General features: G+C 41.7%; 1 protein-coding gene across 1 annotated transcript in view; it reads right to left on the reverse strand.

Moving 5' to 3' along the window:
• The window catches only part of ITGA1 (integrin subunit alpha 1), a 107890-nt gene that overhangs the window by 44749 nt on the left and 43563 nt on the right, over positions 1-19578 (reverse strand). The window contains exons 4-9 of the mRNA XM_060236013.1: positions 17773-17861; positions 14840-14954; positions 10108-10235; positions 8280-8428; positions 6803-6953; positions 327-492 (exon numbers count right to left, since the gene is read on the reverse strand). Coding sequence (XP_060091996.1) covers positions 327-492; positions 6803-6953; positions 8280-8428; positions 10108-10235; positions 14840-14954; positions 17773-17861 — 798 coding nt within the window. The remainder of the gene's footprint in view (positions 1-326; positions 493-6802; positions 6954-8279; positions 8429-10107; positions 10236-14839; positions 14955-17772; positions 17862-19578) is intronic.

Raw genomic sequence — 19578 nt, forward strand, 5'->3', positions numbered from 1 at the left:
CAGTATTTATCAGCAGCAGCATTTTTGCATTGCTGAATTTCTCTCTATCCTGACTGAAAAGGCATTTCTGCCTCACTGGATTACTGGTCTACCTAACGGGGCAACTACCTATTCTCATATTTTTTTAGAAGTGAATCAGGAAACTTTAGAGTCAAGAGAGAGATTGTTTGGGGAGGGGGGAAAGAGATACATTCCAAAATCAACCTAGCTTATTAAGGTACATAATAGCAATACTCAATGGCAGGCCAGGCAATCCTTTCTCTGCTGCAATTACACTGTAGGAAATCATTAAAATTTAAGAAAAGAGTGGGGGGGGGGGAGAATACCTTCCAGGGCAAATATTCTTTCTCCAAGAGCTTCCACAATAGTAACCAGAGCAAATTCATCTGAGACATTGAAGAAATGCTTTTCAGTTGGCTGACTTGCAATTGATTTTATTTCCTCAATAAATTTCTCGGTGCTTAGATTCCCTCTGTTGTAGGAGCCAAGAATCTATGGCATTAAAAAAACAACAAGAAGAAAATATTTTAGTCAAAAAGTGTGTGCTTCGCTTCCCTTGTCACACCATGGGCAACTTCACATGTCAGGAAGCAGACCCTCTTTGGAACACTGGTAGTCATTCTGGAGAGTAGCAGTCAGGGCTGTTTTTTTGTAGAAAAAGCCCAGCAGGAACTTATTTACATATTAAGCCACACCACCATTGACATCACCACTGACAGTGATTCTGGATGCCTCCCTCTCCATGGAGGTCTAGGTCATAACAGCTGCACGGTCTGCCTTCTTCCATCTATGGCAGATCAGGCAGCTAGCACCATACCTATCCTCCCAAGATCTGGCTACAGTGATCCATGCAGTGGTCACTTCTAGGCTGGACAACTATAACTCGCTCTATGCTGGCTTGCCCCTGAAACTGATCCAGAAACTGCAGCAGGTGTAGAATGCTGCAGCTCACCTGCTGACTGCATCACCTATATGCGTGAGCATACGGCCGGTGCTCCGCGACCTGCACTGGCTGCCTATAGAGAACCGGATCCGTTTCAAGGTGTTAGTTTTGACTTTTAAAGCCTTACATGGCCTGGGACCAACATACCTACGGGACCGTCTCCTTCCCTATACGTCCCAGAGGTCGCTTAGTTTGGCCTCCCAAGATCTTCTGATAGTTCCCGGCCCAAGCGATGCCCATCTTGCCTCTACCAGGGCTTTTTCGGTCCTGGCTCCAACCTGGTGGAATCAGCTCCCTATGGAGATTCGGGCCGTACCTGGCTTGTTGGCCTTTTGTAGGGCCTGTAAAACGGAGCTGTTCTGCCAGGTCTTTGAATGAGGCAGCGGGCATCTATCCACATATTAGATCGGTTGACCTCCCCCTATGCCCTTATGGCCTGCTGCACCACTGTATTGTGGTGCTATACTATCTTGCTTCATATCATCATGCTGAACTAACCTATTGCATTTTACTGATTGCTGAAGTTGATTTTATTATGATTTTATTGTGATCTTAATTTAAACTGTTGTACTCCATTCTGAGCCCCCCAAAAGGGGGAAGGGGCAGAATAGAAATAAACTAATAAATAATAATAAAAAATAAATTGTTTCACACAGGGCTTTTGTAGAAAAAGTCCAGCAGGAACTCGTTTGCATATTAGGCCACACTCTCAGATGCCAAGCCAGCCAGAACTGCATTCCTGCTAAAAAAAACCCCAAAACCCTGGTAGCAGTAGAGTTTATGGGGAATATTTATGGTGGTAGTAGTGGGGAGGCCTCATTAGTCCCTTGGGTTTTAGAGGAACCTGAACAGCTTTGTTTTCACTTCCACTTACAAATACAAAAAAGAAAGAAAAGATATAGAAACAATTCATTATATTTGTTGTTGTTGTTGTTCAGTCGCACAGTCGAGTCTGACTCTTTGTGACCCCATGGACAAAGTCACGCCAGGCCCTCCTGTCTTCTACCATCCTCCTGTCTTCTACCATCCTTCTACCATCCTCAGAAGTCTGCTCAAAACTTTCTTCAAATATATTAGAAGTAGGAAACCAGCCAGGGAGGCAGTGGGGCCCTTGGATGACCATGGGGTAAAAGGATTACTGAAGGAGGATAGGGAAATGGCTGAGAAGCTAAATGAATTTTTTGCCTCCGTCTTCACTGTGGAAGATGAGAACTTTTTGCCCGCCCCAGAACCACTAATTTTGGAAGGGGTATTGAAAGACCTGAGTCAGATTGAGGTGACAAAAGAGGAGGTCCTACAACTGAAAAATTAAAAACTAATAAGTCACCGGGTCCGGATGGCATACATCCGAGAGTTCTGAAAGAACTCAAAGTTGAACTTGTGGATCTTCTAACAAAAATCTGTAATCTTTCATTGAAATCTGCCTCCGTTCCTGAGGACTGGAAGGTAGCAAATGTCACCCCCATCTTTAAAAAAGGTTCCAGAGGAGACCCGGGAAATTACAGGCCAGTCAGTCTGACTTCAATACCGGGAAAGTTGGTAGAAACCATTATCAAGGACAGAATGAGTAGGCACATTGATGAACACGGTTATTGAGGAAGACTCAGCATGGGTTCTGCAAGGGAAGATCTTGCCTCACTAACCTGTTACATTTCTTTGAGGGGGTGAACAAACATGTGGACAAAAGAGACCCGATAGATGTTGTTTACCTTGACTTCCAGAAAGCTTTTGATAAAGTTCCTCATCAAAGGCTCCTTAGAAAGCTTGAGAGTCATGGAGTAAAAGGACAGGTCCTCTTGTGGATCAAAAACTGGCTAATTAATAGGAAGCAGAGAGTGAGTATAAATGGGCAGTTTTCGCAGTGGAGGACGGTAAGCAGTGGGGTGCCGCAGGGCTCGGTACTGGGTCCCATGCTCTTTAACTTGTTCATAAATGATTTAGAGTTGGGAGTGAGCAGTGAAGTGGCCAAGTTTGCGGATGACACTAAATTGTTCAGGGTGGTGAGAACCAGAGAGGATTGTGAGGAACTCCAAAGGGATCTGTTGAGGCTGGGTGAGTGGGCGTCAACGTGGCAGATGCGGTTCAATGTGGCCAAGTGCAAAGTAATGCACATTGGGGCCAAGAATCCCAGCTACAAATACAAGTTGATGGGGTGTGAACTGGCAGAGACTGACCAAGAGGTCGTGGTAGATCTTGGGGTCGTGGTAGATAACTCACTGAAAATGTCAAGACACTGTGCATTTGCAATAAAAAAGGCCAACGCCATGCTGGGAATTATTAGGAAGGGAATTGAAAACAAATCAGCCAATATCATAATGCCCCTGTATAAATCGATGGTGCGGTCTCATTTGGAGTACTGTGTGCAGTTCTGGTCGCCGCACCTCAAAAAGGATATTATAGCATTGGAGAGAGAAGGGCAACTAGAATGATTAAAGGGCTGGAGCACTTTCCCTATGAAGAAAGGTTGAAACGCTTGGGACTCTTTAGCTTGGAGAAACGTCGACTGCGGGGTGACATGATAGAGGTTTACAAGATAATGCATGGGATGGAGAAAGTAGAGAAAGAAGTACTTTTCTCCCTTTCTCACAATACAAGAACTCGTGGGCATTCGATGAAATTGCTGAGCAGACAGGTTAAAATGGATAAAAGGAAGTACTTCTTCACCCAAAGGGTGATTAACATGTGGAATTCACTGCCACAGGAGGTGGTGGCGGCCACAAGTGTAGCCACCTTCAAGAAGGGTTTAGATAAAAATATGGAGCACAGGTCCATCAGTGGCTATTAGCCACAGTGTATGTGTGTATATAAAATTTTTTGCCACTGTGTGACACAGAGTGTTGGACTTGATGGGCCATTGGCCTGATCCAACATGGCTTCTCTTATGTTCTTATGTGTTAGTCACATCAGTAACTCTGTCTAGCCATCTCATCTTTTCCATCCCCTTCTTCTTTTGCCTTCTGTCTTTTCCAGCAACAGGGTCTTCTCCAGTGAGTGCTCCCTTCTCATTTGGTGGCCAAAGTATTTGAGCTTCAGCTTCAGCATCTGACCTTTCAGGGAACAGTCAGGGTTGATTTCCCTTAGGACTGACTAATTTGATCTTCTTGCAGTCCAAGGGACCCTCAAGATTCTTCTCCAGCACCTCCTTATATATAACACACCTATTTACCAAACTTTACATAGTTATCCCAGCCTCACATACTTACCTATATTTATCTTACATGGAACAAAATGATTTTTTCCTTTCATAGTTCTATCTGTATTGAAGACTCATATGCATCTCCTAAAAATAGGCCATATGAGAACTTCACCTGTTGTTCACATTTATGGGTTTTGTGCATTATACTAGAATACTATAATTTTTATCATTTAATTTCCTTAGCTATGATTCTTCTCTTAATAGGATTATTGTCCATTTATATTTAAAGTACTTACCTCTGTTGGTTCCAGCTTGCAATCACAAAGAGAAAGATAAAAAAGATTTACACAAAGCAATAATGCTAACTATTCACTAATTATCTGCTGCTACTATATAAAGTACTGTCATGGCCTCTAACCTTAATGCTGAATCTGTTGCTATTTGCTTGGCTGAGGGCTGAGTCTCTGTTTCTATTGTTACTAAAAAGACTGCTTCATTTGTCACTATGGGCGTTTTCGCACTGACCTTCAAGTAGCGCGACCACCCTCTTCACACCGGAGGATCTGCCCGGATTTCGCACAAGAAGCGCCGGCGCACCCAAAAGAGCCGGCTACTTCCGTCGCGAAACCCGCTCAAACGGAAACCGCCAAGAAGCAGGAAAACGTTTGAGCGGGTTTCGCGACGGAAGTAGCCGGCTCTTTTGGGTGCGCCGGCGCTTCTTGTGCGAAATCCGGGCAGATCCTCCGGTGTGAAGCGGGTGGTCGCGCCACTTGAAGGTCAGTGCGAAAACGCCCTATGAGTTCTTATTTCTCTAATGTGCTTATCATTTTTAAATCATTTTCTAGGAATCCTCATTATTTTAAGAGGTTCTCAAATTCTTGTTTATATTTAATGATTAACCATGCCATTTTATATTTCAATAATGGAGTGACTTTGTGACCAACACTGAAGTCCTCAAGCGGGCAGAGGTTACCAGCATCGAGGCACTGCTGTTGAAGACGCAGCTGCGCTGGGCAGGGCATATTTCTAGGATGGAAAACCACCGCCTTCCCAAGATTGCCCTGTATGGCGAACTCTCCACCGGCCATCGAAATAGAGGGGCACCAAAGAAGAGGTACAAGGACTCCTTGAAGAAATCCCTTAGCACCTGTCACATCAACCATCACCAGTGGTCTGACCTAGCCTCAGATCGCAAAGCATGGAGGCACACCATCCACCAGGCTGTCTCTTCCTTTGAGAACACACGCATAGCTGGTCTTGAGGACAAAAGGAGATTGAGGAAGAATCGCACTGCTACAGCACCAACCCCAAATCAGACTTTTCCCTGCAGCCGCTGTGGCCGGACCTGCCTGTCCCACATTGGTCTTGTCAGCCACCAGCGAGCCTGCAGCAAACGTGGACTATTGCACCCTTCTTAAATCTTCGTTCGCGAAGCCAAGCCGAGAGAGAATAGTTTAAATAGTTGAGAGCCAGTGTGGAGTAATGGAAAGTGTGGCAGACTAGGATCCTAGGTGATCTGGCTTCAAATCCCTATTTCTACTACGGGAGCTCACTGGGTGACCTCAGGCTTGGCCTACCTCACTGTTGTGGGAAAGCAGAGGAAGGGAGAATTATGTTCTCAAAATTGCTTTGAGTCCAAACTGGGGAGAAAAGTTACATATAAATACAAATGCATTAAAGAGATTCCCCATTTGTTATTTTTTTGAAAGCAATTAAGTGTAAAGTTAAAAAAAAACTAAACTGTCTTCTGTTTTGCAGTATAGATTTAAGTAAATCTACCATAAGTTGAATTTCATTACTGTCAACATAAATCTTTAATTAAACTCTGACTGCTTTTAGAAGTTGGTCTTTAATGTATGTATTTTGAAAAGAAAACTATAATTATATCACAGGGTGAATTTTTACTAGAAAATTTTGATCTAATTTGATTTGCTCACTCAGTTGATATGTTCTAAATTGAGAGCAACAGATTTCTTCCAGAAAAAGCTGCTGACATCTTCTGATCCTTCTACTAATCTTTTAACATTATTTTGTCTGCTTTTCAGCTCTAATGTCTCTGTTTCCTTGTTCTAGGCTTGCTTTTTTCTCTTGATTAGCTTTCAGTTATTTATCTTCCTTTACTTTTTCAACATCTTCATGATGTTGCTGTGTTTTCTGTACCACTTTAAAACCTCTGCATGTTGAGCTGACATACTTTTAACTCCTTCTAAATCTACTGTGTATTTTCTAAGTTGATTGATCTCTGTTCTATTTCCTTTCTCTCTCTTTTGCATTCTTTGTATTTTTATGTGTGTGCATGTGTACCTGGAAGTCATGGTGACCACTGGTGACTCACCCCTGATGGGGGCATGGAGGATATTCAGAGAAGTGGCTGAATTATGCCTGAACCTGACTCTGGTATTCCAAGGAGATCTCCCATCCAAGTACTTGCCAGAGTCAATCCTGCTTAGCTTCTGAGATATCATGAGACTGGGCTTGTCTGGGCTATCTAGGTCATGACCATTCCTTTCTTGTATTAAATCACAAACTTAACAATCAGGTTTTATATCTGCTTATACAACACAATATTTTTAGGACCTGATTTTTAAATTTTTTAAGTTGTTCTTTAAAAAACACACATTTCCACCCAGGTATTGCATATCTGATGTGCAGCATATTTGAAAAGCTCTGTGTGTGATTGTGGCAATGAGGATTTCCTTACAGTCTGGAAACACATCACTTACAGCAATTGAGTATCTTTGTATATTATCTTTTTCACAATCCTCAATCACTTCTTGTAATCGGAAGTTGTCATGAGATTCTCCATCAGTCACAACTACCATAACTTTTTGTACCCCCCTGCGAGCACCGCGAGCTTCTGTGAAAGCTTCCTTCCTAAGGAGGCAGAGAAAGAGTGAGAAGAACCTCAAGAAGAAACAGCAAACCTCCTAGGAACCAAGGATGGTAATCAGTGATAAGCAACACATAGCATAGTGTACAGCCAACATAAAATTTAACAGTACCTATTAGTGATAGGCACAAACTGGCTGACAAACTAAAGTTCATTATGAATTCTGGCTAGTTAGTGGTCCACAAAGCGATGTTAATGAATTGAAGAACTGCTACAAAGTTCCATGAATTTTGATGCAGTTTGAGGCAGTTCTTCACAAGAAACAGCTCCCCATTGCTCAGCTGTTTGATTTAAATGGCTTTGAACTATTTAAGCCACTGCAAAAAGTCACAAGGAGCAGAAAGCAGAGGTTTCCAAATAGCTGAGCAGTAGGGGACTACCATACAGCTGTTTGGTTTAAATGGCTCAGAGCCATTTAAACACTGCTTCCCACAAAAAGCCAGCTCAGAGCAGCGGTTTAAACTTTAAGTAGCTCATGAACCAATACAGGCCAGTTCGGTTCACAAACTGCTGTATCAGTTCATGGTTCAGTCAGGAACCATGAACTGAACCGCAAAAATGCAGTTTGTGCCCATCCCTAGTAACTATGGAGCACCAAGAGAACCCTCCAACCTCCCTACAATAAACAAAGTTTCAAAAGAGAAGAACTGCCTCTTTCTTTGAGAGTTGCTAGTGGTAGTTATGTTAGAAATCTACCATTATCTTCTGTGTTACAATCTGACCGCAAAGCTAAGATTCCCCATACAGCACCTCTTTAAATCCAAAGATCTGATTGGATCCAGCAAGCTTTTTAAGTCTTTGCTAGTTCTCCTCCTTACTCCAACCCCTGTCATACATGACTTTTGTCCATGCAGCTCCTATGATACCCAACATAACCTTTTTGGTGGTAAGAGAAGACCCTTTCCTTTCTTTTTCATCAATGGAAAGGCTGGCTGGAACTGACCCATTGTCTTTAGCAGTCTCATTCACCTTCTTGCATATATGGCTGTTAATCAATGCAGTAACTGATTGTTGGAATTGATTATCCAGGTTCCTCTAGATCAATTTAAATTTGCACATGGCCCAAACCTCAATAGAGGTGCATTTTTGAGACAGGATTAATGTTGATTAATTAGAGTTACACCCTTCTAAAACCACTGACTCCAATGAACCTAGAAGGATGTAAGTGCTGAGTAAGGCATGGTTATATCAATTGATATAAAAATTAACTTGTGAATTGCAATAATATGCATACTTGAGAAAATCCAAGATGGTGGCAGATGCAGTAAGTCAAGCATAGGATGTTAACTTCATACTATTTTATGGCCTACCTTGCTGTGTCAATTCCAAGAGCTGTCATAGTTTGACGGCCTTTTCTCTGAATAATATCATTTGCTGCAGCAAGCACATCTTCTGTGTTTGTGTAAGTGTTGAGGTTAAATTCATGTGTTACGTTTTCTCCATACTGAACAATTCCAACCTGAAAGACATATTTTGGTGCTTAAATAACCTTCTTAGTGAACGCCTTTTTAGGTCTTTTCAGACTTTTTGTGAACGCATGGAGTGGGAGGGGAAATAGCATATACTCTCCTGCTCCTGACCATCATATGCTCATTTGGAAGCTGGAACGGTGCCTGTGTCCATATAATGGCATGTATGCAGGCCTCTGTCAATGTAATGAGGAATCTGGAAAAAGCATGGCTCTGCTTTCCCCATTTGTATGTTCAAAGGAAGCCTGGAATAAGTTGCTATATAATAGATTTTGGGTTAGTCCACAGTGACCTCTAACTCAGTGGCTGCTTTTATACACATGTGCTTATAGTGGCTACTTACTTCTTTCTGCTCACAAACAGAGCTCAGAACCATTTCATACCAAACACTTCTAGCCCACCATCCACTGCATAGCAGGCTCAGGGTGGGTTACAACATGTGTAAAAACAAGTTACATACCGTAATTAAAATATAAAATAGAATTCTTACACAGTGTACACAATGGATGGCAGCTGCCTATTCCATTGTAAATTGGCAGGAAACAAATGTGTGTGTGTAATTTTCATGAACTTCATGAGGAAAGCACTTTGCTCACTGACTTCTATTTTAAAAGGAATATGAAACTAAAAGGAGAATGAGAGTCATTTCCATCATCTTCATTGGTTTTAATGTTACAGGAAACTCTTGACTAGGGACAATTGACAAGAGTTCTATTAGCATATTATTTCATGGTTCGCTTTGATAGCCACAGTTCAGCCACAGAAGTAATAATATGTACCAATCTGGAATATTTATTGCTTTCTCATTAAAAATCCCATAACATTTGGATACTGAAGATCAATATAGTCTCCACACTTTTTATCTAGCCTTACATTTTATTGATGGAACACTTTGCATTTTAAATGTTTGTAGATGTGCTTCCTAGTTGCTTTAACAACCCATCCTTTTTAGCACAAACATCTTTGTTTAATAGCCACTCATCAATGTCATTTGAACTGAAGAATGTGAAAGCTGTGCTCAGAGTACCAGAGCACAGATGTTCTGTACTGTTACCAAAATTAACAGGATATCACTGTAACTGTTCATACAAAAAACTGAAGCCGTGAAACAGTAATATTAATATGAGACTTACTAAGTGTTTTATTTTTTTGTCTAGACTTGATTAATTCACTCCTAGGACAAAGTAAATTGTACCTACTGCTTGAGGGGTGCTGGTTCAAGTCCCAGAAGATGATTTGCTTTTTAAATGGTATGAGGGCTACATAATACCAAGCAGAGGGAAGGAGTGGAGGAAAAATAAATGATGTAATGAATTTCCTTATACATAGTCATACAGTAGTGTCCAGTGAAGAGTCACATCCTGGCATCTCCAAATAAAAAAGGATTGGTGATATGTCTACCTGAGACCCTAGAAAGCTACTTGCAAGGGAGAGTAAAAAATGCTGACCTTGCTAGATCAATGGGCTGATTCAGTACCAGACACTTTCATGTACGTTCTTAATACACTTTTCTGGTTTCCTTTGATAGCATTATATCTTATAGGATTCAGCTAAGAAGGTATGGAAAGTTTCCCATCTGCCCAGCATTTTGAAATGTACATGTCCGTAATGTAACTACCCTTGAGGTTACATCTGTTTTATTCAAAATAAAACTTCTACTTCGACATACCTGAGTCTGTTGTGGACCTATATCCATATTGTGCAGCAGCCGGTTCAAAAACAATGTCACACTCTCCCAAGGGTAAATACTGTTAGAGCCATCAAGAACTATGACAAGGTCCAACTCAGTCTGGCATTCTGCAACATGAATCATGGGGTGAGAAGGAAATATCCAGTATATCATCACAATAATGATGTAAAGCATTTTGAACTGACACTAAACTGGTCCTACAGTACTCTGCTTGAAAGGAAACACCTTTGCATCTCAATGAAACTTATTTTGGTAGATATGCTAAAAACAGACCTGTACCTAACCAGGGGCCACCCCTTAACAGTTGTGGGGGGCTTTTCACACCCCAGCCCAGGACTGCCCCTTCTCTCTCGCTCATGAATGATTTAAATCATGTTGCGGGGATATCCAGAAGCAGCCACTCTCTGTCCCATGCCATTTAGAGAACCCACAAATCAGCTGATCTGCAGGCTCTAAATTGTTTAGGAGGGGTGGCAGGAGCAGCCACCAGCCTCCCTGTATGCCCTTCTCGCACAACTTAAATTATGCAGGAAAGGGAAGGGAGAGGAGCTGCCCCTGGTCTCTCCAGCTTCCTGCTCCCTCCCCCCCATGGCTCCCTTATGCCCTCCCCCATGGCCCCTAGCTACGGGGCTGGCTAAGAACTACAGCCTCAATGCATTTGTGACATTAATTGTTCAGAGAATTCTTCTGCAAACCAATGCATCTCTTCTCCTGGAGCTTATGCAAGGACAACTGCAAAAATTCTGTGCAGGAACTCTAAAAGTAGCAGCTGGTAGAAGAAAGGCTCAGTTCCTTTTCTTCCAAGAACAGCCAGTCAAACCACAAATAGGCTTTTTTAAAAAAAAAATACTACAAAAATAGAACTATGGAATAGGAAAGCATCAGTAGTCCAACTGTTCCCACCTTTTGACCAAAGCATTTTTCATCCTTTGTATACCACAAGGAGACTGTGGGTGTGGTATAAAAAAGAACTTCAGAATAAAAAGTTCCAGATAACTATAATAAGGAAGGTCCAGAGAAGACATAAACCCAGGATTAAAAGTTAATTTGCTAATCAGGGTTTATGTTTACTATATTCAGTCATAATATCAGTGCCGATGTAACACTGAACAATGGTCAATTCGGATGGAATTTGCATTCAGCTGGGAAAAGGGAATACATAAGGCTGATGAAGTACATCCCATCTGGTTCTTACCGTAGCCACATGTTATAAGGGAAAACTGATTTTTTAAAAACATTTAGGACGTTCTTTATGCTCTTTCCCCAAAGCAAACAAAATATGAGCTTAAGAATTAAAAAGTGTGATTTAAAATATTGGCGTCCCCTTCACCCACCCAAGATCTGGGTCCAGACCTTCCAGACTCTCACATGACACCGCCATGTGTGGAAAGCACCAGGGTGCTTAACATGTGTAAGAGGAAAAAATGAAACATCTGAATTGGTCCTAAATCAAGAAAACAGCCACTCTCACTTTCCCCACCCTGGGATGACTCAGACAGAATAAAGAAACATGGTCAATCTGGCTTCATTTAGACTCATCTTCAGCCAAAATTTAGAAAGATTAATAGAAAAGGAAGGAACAAAGCCACATGTCCCTGAAGCATGTTTTCTAAGAAAGGGAGCTTTGGGAAGTAAAAGAATCCTGAAAAGCAAAACTGGGAAAGGAAAAGAAAATGTATACATGGGGTTGCCAGCTCCAGGTTAGGAAATAAAAGGAGATTTTTTTGGGGGGGGTGGAGTCTGAGGAGGGCAGGGTTTGGGGGAGGAAAAGGACTTCAATAAGCTATAATGCCAGAGAATCCACTTTCCAAAGTGACCATTTTTAAAAGTTGCTTTGACAGCAGCTGCAACAACAGCATAAAGATCTTCACTGTATGGCTGAGGATATGCTGCATGTATACCAGAAATTATTTTTAAATAGTATGTTCATTATAAAAGGCATCCTATTAAGCAGAGCTGCCTGAATTCTTGGAAGAGTTACTATTAGAGCTATGCACAACCTTGCTCCCTAAAATTTTGTAGTTCGCTCACCTTTTGTGGCAGCCATCTGTTTTAGGCTGATGATGCTGTGTTGATATCTCAGTCTTGTGTTGGTTTAAGATGCTTATTAAATGCTTTCCATTCTATTGCTTCCCGGAGGTCTTAGACATAAACTATCAAAAGGCTAAAGTTGTAGGTTTTTGTAAAGGTGCTCCATTGCTCCATTTACCTTCGTCTATGAACTGCCATTCAATTGATCATGATAACAACTTCTGCTGTCTTGGTGTCCTTTTTCCTTATAATTTGTTCTGGATAAGTCATACTATTGCTGCTAAGAAGTTAGCATCAGTATACTCTCCTAAGGTTGTTTTGGTCCTCAGGAGGTAATTATGTACCTGCTGCTATTTGAGCTTTTCAAGCTAAGGTAGTTCTTTCATTATTATATGGCATACCATTGCCAAGATTAATGATAAATATGACTATTGTTTACCCTTTTTTCTATGTTGTCCAATTTGCCAACCCTGGTTCAGCCATTCAGCTGGAATTTGCTGAACTATCCCTGGAAGTCAAAACCTGAATAGCAACATTCATCTTCAGGCTGATTAAAAAAAAAATTCTCTAGAGGGATGTTATCGGCACCACCTTGCTAATGATGGTTTTCGAAGCTACAGAGTACAGAGGTTGGGCTTCTCCTATGAGCTTTTTAATCAAATGGAATATCCTTCTGCATGTAAGCTGATTCAGTCTAGAATGCTACACTTGGATTAATGGGACACTGGCTATAGAGCTCAAAAGGTATCTTCCCTATATCATTTGGGTCTCCACCTGTTTACTGTAAATTTTTAACAGTCTCCAAATATAGAATACTATAGTCTAAGGCAAAACAAAACGTCTTGCCATTAAGGGAACTAGCAGGTGGACTGCAAGGATTCCATTTGGCTTCGGAAATACGAATACAGGAATTTAGATACCATTTGACAATTTTTCATCGATTGGAATATGTGCAACACTGCCCCTGACAAATGGATTACTGTTTACATCCATAAATGGAGCCCTGCTGTAAAGCAGTAGATTGTAGCTAAACTATTAGCTGACGTGGACCCAAATATGACTCTCACAGTTGCAAAAATTTTGTCTATGGTATTTAATGGTATTACTTTTTAATGTAATTTTTAAACTCATATTTCTGAACTTTTGTTCCCCCCCCCCGCCATTTGCTTGAATATTGCTATATCCTGCCCCCCCCCCCAACTTCTCTGTTTTGCTTATGACCTATTGGTCTATAAGCACTAATAGTGAGACAGAGTTGTATAATGGTTAAGAGTAGGGATGGACATGAATAAAATCATCATGAACTAGGCTCGGTTCATGGTCCACAAACCAAGGTCTCTTTAATTGCCTTCTCCAAGCTGCACCGCCATGGTAGCATGACTCAGCAAATGAACTCAGAAAGTATTTAACAAACCAGTTCCATTTAACAAACTGGTTAGTGGTTCATGGTTTGTGATACATTTGAAGTTTGCAGTTCATCCAAAGTTAATGGTTCATGATGTGGCAGGGCTTGCAAAGGCCATTTAAAGTTCTGAGTTCACTTGCCACTTACATGCTTTCTAAGTTTACTTGTAAATTGTGCTGTGGTGGTGGTGCAGCTTGCAAAAGCCCTTTAAAGGGATCCCTTTAAATCCCTTCTGTTCGTTAAGCAGAAAGGTTTGCAGTGTTGGTCTTCTGCGTTTAGTGGGAGAGGTTCCTGAAGACACAAAGGAATCCAGTCTTGTACACAGCTGCGATTAGACTAGCTATATACATTTATTTACAATTATAATACAGACTAGCAAAATGCTCCGCACACAATTCACCATCCAACCTCCAACAAGTAGCAGAGTACTACTGTACATTTATACATGTCCTCTAGGTAAGTGACCAATCAGGTTTAGTGCTGAGTCATGGTCACATCACTCTGGCTGATGCAATCTGGCTGTCTTCCAAATGCCCCTGTCAGCCAAATCATCTAATGTCAATTAGATCCTTTGCTGACAGCAGCGGTCTGTCGCCTGCACATACACTGATCACTAGTTTCAGCATATTCCTTACTGTTACAAATTTTTCCACAGTGACATTTTTAGTGAACACGTCAGCAACATTACATTCAGATTTACAATGCGTCAAACGTCATTCCTTTACATTTCCGTTCTCATTGTCATTGTGGTAGTCCACATGCGTAGTGTAGCAGTTTACTTCATGAGACCCCATGAACCTCCATTTTCCTGGTTCATGCCCATCCCTAGTTAAGAGCTGCAGACTCTAATCTAGAGAACCGAGCTTGATTCTGCGCTCTTCCACATGAAGGCAGCTGGGTGAGACTTCTTCAGGTAGTGAAGACTGGAGTATAAAAACCAACTCTTCTTCTTCTTCAGAATGGAAATTCACTATCAGAATTCCAAAGGTTGCAACTGTGTTTAGGATTGCACTAGATCACTGTCTGAAGATTATTTTTATCACTGATATTAGCTCATGGCATAGCATCCTAAACTCTGTTTATGCAAAAATGAATTCCAGAGATAGTAAGCAGTTAGGTTATATACCGACAATGATAACATTTACTTAACTTGGTCATGCTAGTAGCCTTGAGAAATAGCTTACGCTTTTGGTATGCCTCTGTGTATACATCTGCCTTTCTCAAGGCTCAGTACTTTCAACACATACAAGAGCAAGTTTTTTTTTCTGCACATACCTTTCACAGATGGGGCAAGAGAGTTTACAACTTTAAAAGTGGAGCTGACGTTAGAACAGATGCCAGTTGTGTAATGCAAACGTCCACATTTGTAAGCATACAGAGGCCCACATGCCTTCAATAAGAAGAAAATGTTACAGTTTAAATAATTAAGCAGTCTGGAACTTTATAACAATTCTGTCTGTTTTTTAAAATGATGACTACCAATATCCTTGCTGAAGCACAAAAGAGCAATGTAAAGCACATGACAGATCAAAGCAATGTTACATTTGGGGAAGTTGTTACGTTGTGGTATAGAGATCTTCACATGATTAGAGTTAGACAACTTGCACCAGCAATGCAGTCAGAACCAGACTTTGGGGCAGAGATACAGACACAATGTGGGACCCCCAAAAGCAGCTGTGATGTCACATTTGAAGAATAACTTACCATCCAAGGGGTGGTGCCCATAGCAGAATTTAGTCCAGAGCCCCAAATCACTTAGCAGCAAGCCAGATTGGGCCCCCCAAAGATATTTCTGTCTAATTCCTGTTAGTGTTTCCAAATTTTCATCAAAGTTTTCCCATTGTAAAGATTTTTTTTAAAAAAATGTGTTCAAGATATAAAAGAGAAAACAAATTACACTTTTGTGGAAAACATTTTTAAAAATATGTTTTATATGTAATATGTACAATCCGTGGCCCTATGAAGAATAAGGAAGCTTCATGTGCCCTGTGTCATGAGCCTGCTTCGGCGGGGAGGGAGGGATATAAATAAAATATTATTATTATTATTATGAGGGTAAAATGGGTGGGGAAGACAACTGGGAAGTTCTCAATCTCACAACTCACAAAACTAATCACCTTTCTAGAATATTATAGACTGTTAATAGGGTTGCCAACTCAGAGCTGGGGAAATTCCTGGAGATCTGGAGGTAGAGCCTATGGTAGACAGGGTTTGGGGATGGGAGGGACCTCAGCGGGGTATAATGCCACAGAGTCCACTCTCCAAAGCAGCCATTTTCTCCAGGGGAAGTGATCTCAGTAGTCTGGAGATCAGTTGTAATACTGGGAGAGCATCAGGTCCCACCTGGAAGTTGGCCACCCTAATAGTTAGGTACTTGAGTGGCCCAGTTTCCTGTCTCTCCTGTTTTCTTTTCTTCCTGCTTTAAATTTTGCTCAATTACTCATAACTTTCTGTGGTCGTTTTCGCACTCACCTCCAGCCAGCGCGACCCCCCTCTTCACCGCGCAGGATCTGCGTGGATTTCGCACTAAATGCCGTGGAGCAGCCTTTTGCGCCGGAAACTCCCGTCGCAAAAGCCGCTCAAACGTAAATCGCCAAAAAGCAGTTTGGCGTTTGAGTGGCTTTTGCGCCAGGAGTTTCCGGCGCAAAAGGCTGCTCCGCGGCATTTAGTGCGAAATCCGCGCAGATCCTGCGCGGTGAAGAGGGGGGTCACGCCGGCTGGAGGTGAGTGCGAAAACGACCTGTGTCTTCTGGAGGCAGTGAAGTCCTCTGCTGAAGGCATACTCAGTCCTCTGTGGGGTTTTCTATTTGAGGACAGTGGCATTTGATGATCTTTTTTAGTTCAGAAGTTAATATTTATCTTCATATTGGGGCCCAAGTGTGGAGAAATGCCGATCTTGTTTGTGAGTGGCTTTCTTTTGTTGCCCTTCTGATCAAAACAGTAGGGGTATAACAGTGTTTGTGGAAGGATGCATTTTTATATAATGCTGTGCCTGAAATTATGTACCATACAACTGTGAAGTTAATCATACTAGTAGATAATTCCAGCCATAATATGAAACCCAATAATTCATGTAGGGGCCAGTTTCCAGGGCTTTTTTTTTTTTTTTTTTAAGCAGGAACGCACAGGAACGCAGTTCTGGCTGGCTTGGTAGGGGTGTGTGCCTAATATGCAAATGAGTTCCTGCTTGGCCTTTTCCACACACAAAAGCACCGTGCAAAACAATAATGACATCAGGGGGTGTGGCCAAATTTGCAAATGAGTTCCTGCTGGGCTTTTTCTATCAAAAAAGCATTGCCAGTTTCTATTTTTAAAACCCCCAACTTCCAGTTCCTGAATGGCTATCTAGAAAATAAAGTACTTCCCAAGAACATGGATGTTGGTCATCTGTATTTCTTTTTTAAGAAAAGAAGATCTTGTTTTCTTATATCACTACATCAAATAACCAATGACTGCCCTCCACCCATTCTAGTAGTGAAATCCACACAAAGGGGGCAGCCATGGCTATCATTTAAAGTAGTGCAATCCCACCAGAATAACTCATGCCTCCCCCCCCCCCCCCCAAATCCAACCGCCAGCACTTTGGATTGTCACAATAAGGAGAATAGATGGTGAGGCATTTTCCTGGAGATTGCTTTCATACATGTTGGATAATGTACTACCAATGCACTTCAGCATCATTCACAACTGGATTCTGCTGTTTCACACAGGAAAACCCAGTTGCAAACAATTGCTTTCAATTTCAATTGCAGTGCATTGAAAGTACACTGAAAGGGCATTATCCAATGTGCATGAAAGAAGTCTGAGGCTGCTCAGTGTAGGGCCTCCGAGGAACCCTGGACAAGGGGGGATGATAGGGTTGCCAACCTCCTGGTGGGGGCTGGAGTTTTCCCAAGATTACAACTGATCTCCAGACAACAGAGATGTGTTTCCAGCTGATCTCAAGACAACAGAGACGTGGAGAAAATGGCAGCTGCAGAAGGTGGAGTCTCTGGTATTATACCCTCCTGAGGTCCCTCGCCTCTCCAAACTCCACCCTCCCCAGGCTCTACTCCCCAAATCTCCAGCAAGAGCAGGGAGCTGATGGCATACAGGAAAAATGTGGGATCAGATTTCCCTTCCAACCCAAGTTCTTGCAGTTTCCCCTCTTATATATTTTATTTATAAATATAAGGTTTTTTTGTATTTGTAGAAAGTAATTTTCTCACCAAAAACCCTCCTTTGGGATTTGTCACTAAAGTCGTTCCAAGGGTCATGTTCTCCTTTACTTCCGTAACATGAGGAATGGATATGTTATCTATAAATAGATAAACATTTTTAAGCGTGGGGAAAACAAAACGTTAAATCACACAGTGATTTCTCTAAACCCAAACATCCTAACTTTGATATAAAAATCCAGTTTGCTTCTGTTTCCCTTCCTCTTCCATGTGCCCCCTTCACTAGGATGCCAAGGAACAAGTCAAAAGCCTGGCTTTCATCCCAGATATTTTGTCTGGGATGCTGGTTCACATATTTTTCATGACCTTCAGAGGATGTCACTCACAACAGCAGTTCAGTGACTGAGGAAGATAAGCAGTCACAAAACTTGCTAATAGGAAGAAACATTCTATGTGATTTGGTATTTCTAGTACTAAAATATTTTATGTGATATTAATGTATCAGCAGTGTAAACAGTTTTCCAGTGAGGAAAAGGTGAAATAATTATAGGAAAGGATGCACATTCTTTTTGCTCTCCCTATTTGTAAAGTGTGCATCCTGCATGCAGATGCCTTTGTTGCCAAAATAGTTTGAAAGAAGGCAGAAGTGGGTTATTGCTGACAGCAGAGGGACCCTGGAGGCTTGCAGGAAATCACTTCCTCCCCTGAATCTAATTATTTATTCAAAATATTCGCATCCCCCCTCAACTCCTTAGACTCAAGGCAGCTAACAAAGGGAAAATCATTTGCGAAGATGCAAACCACACAAAAAAACAAACTAAACAAAACCAATACACAGATAAAACCAATGCAGATTAAAATGCAGCCAGCTCTGCAAAAGCAGATTCTCTTCCACCAGAGCTAGTATGGTGTAGCGGTTAAGTGCATGGACTCATATCTGGAAAAAACGGGTTTTGTTTCCCCACTCCTCCACATACACCTGCTGGTGTGACTTTCAGTCAGTCACAACTCACAGACCTGTTCCTCTCAAGAGCAGTTTCTGTTAGAGGTTTCTCACTCGACCTACCTCACATGGTGTGTATCATTAGGAAGGGAATGTAAAGGAGATTGTAAATCACTCTGAGACTCCTTCAGGTCATGAAAGGCAGGGTTTAAATCCAATATCTTCTCTTTTTCTTCTTCTTCAAATTCCCTCTGACATAAAATGGCCTTACATGACTTTCTAAATGCAATGAATAAAGATGCCCACTGCATACACTCTAAGCCTACCTCGGAAAAAGGCTGTGGGCATCGCATAGGGTTGGAAACTACCTGGATACATTGGGGTGGAGCCTGAGAAGGGCTTTTGGGGGTGGGGGGTGGGGGAGGAGGGATCTCAGCAGAGGATGATGCCATAGAGGCCACAATCAAAGCACTCATTTTCTCCATGGGAAATGATCTCTGTCATCTGGAGGTCACCAGGAGATCTCCAGGCCCAATTTGGAGGCTGGAGAATAAGCATGATGCTCCGTGTTAAACTAGACTGTTTTTCTCACTTGATGTCATTTTCATATAATAAAGATCAAAGAATCATTCACAATATTGAAGAGTGTTGATTGTGAACGTAATGGCTGAAGGAAGGTAACCAGGTCTTAAGTGTGTGGCAGGCTTGGACCTTCCTTCATTTGCTATTTTTGTACCTGTGGGCATTTTTTATGCATATAAATAAGAAAAAGACTGAACAATACCAAGTGATTCTTTCATCTTTATTATATGAAATTGACATCAAGTGAGAAAAAGAGGCTTGTTTAACATGGAGCATCGTGCTTACTCTCCAGTGCTCCTGTCCGTGGAGCTCTTTTTTTGTTGCCCAGTCTG

The sequence above is a fragment of the Heteronotia binoei genome, chromosome 4 (genome assembly GCF_032191835.1).
Source record: "Heteronotia binoei isolate CCM8104 ecotype False Entrance Well chromosome 4, APGP_CSIRO_Hbin_v1, whole genome shotgun sequence".
Taxonomy (NCBI): Eukaryota; Metazoa; Chordata; class Lepidosauria; order Squamata; family Gekkonidae; genus Heteronotia; species Heteronotia binoei.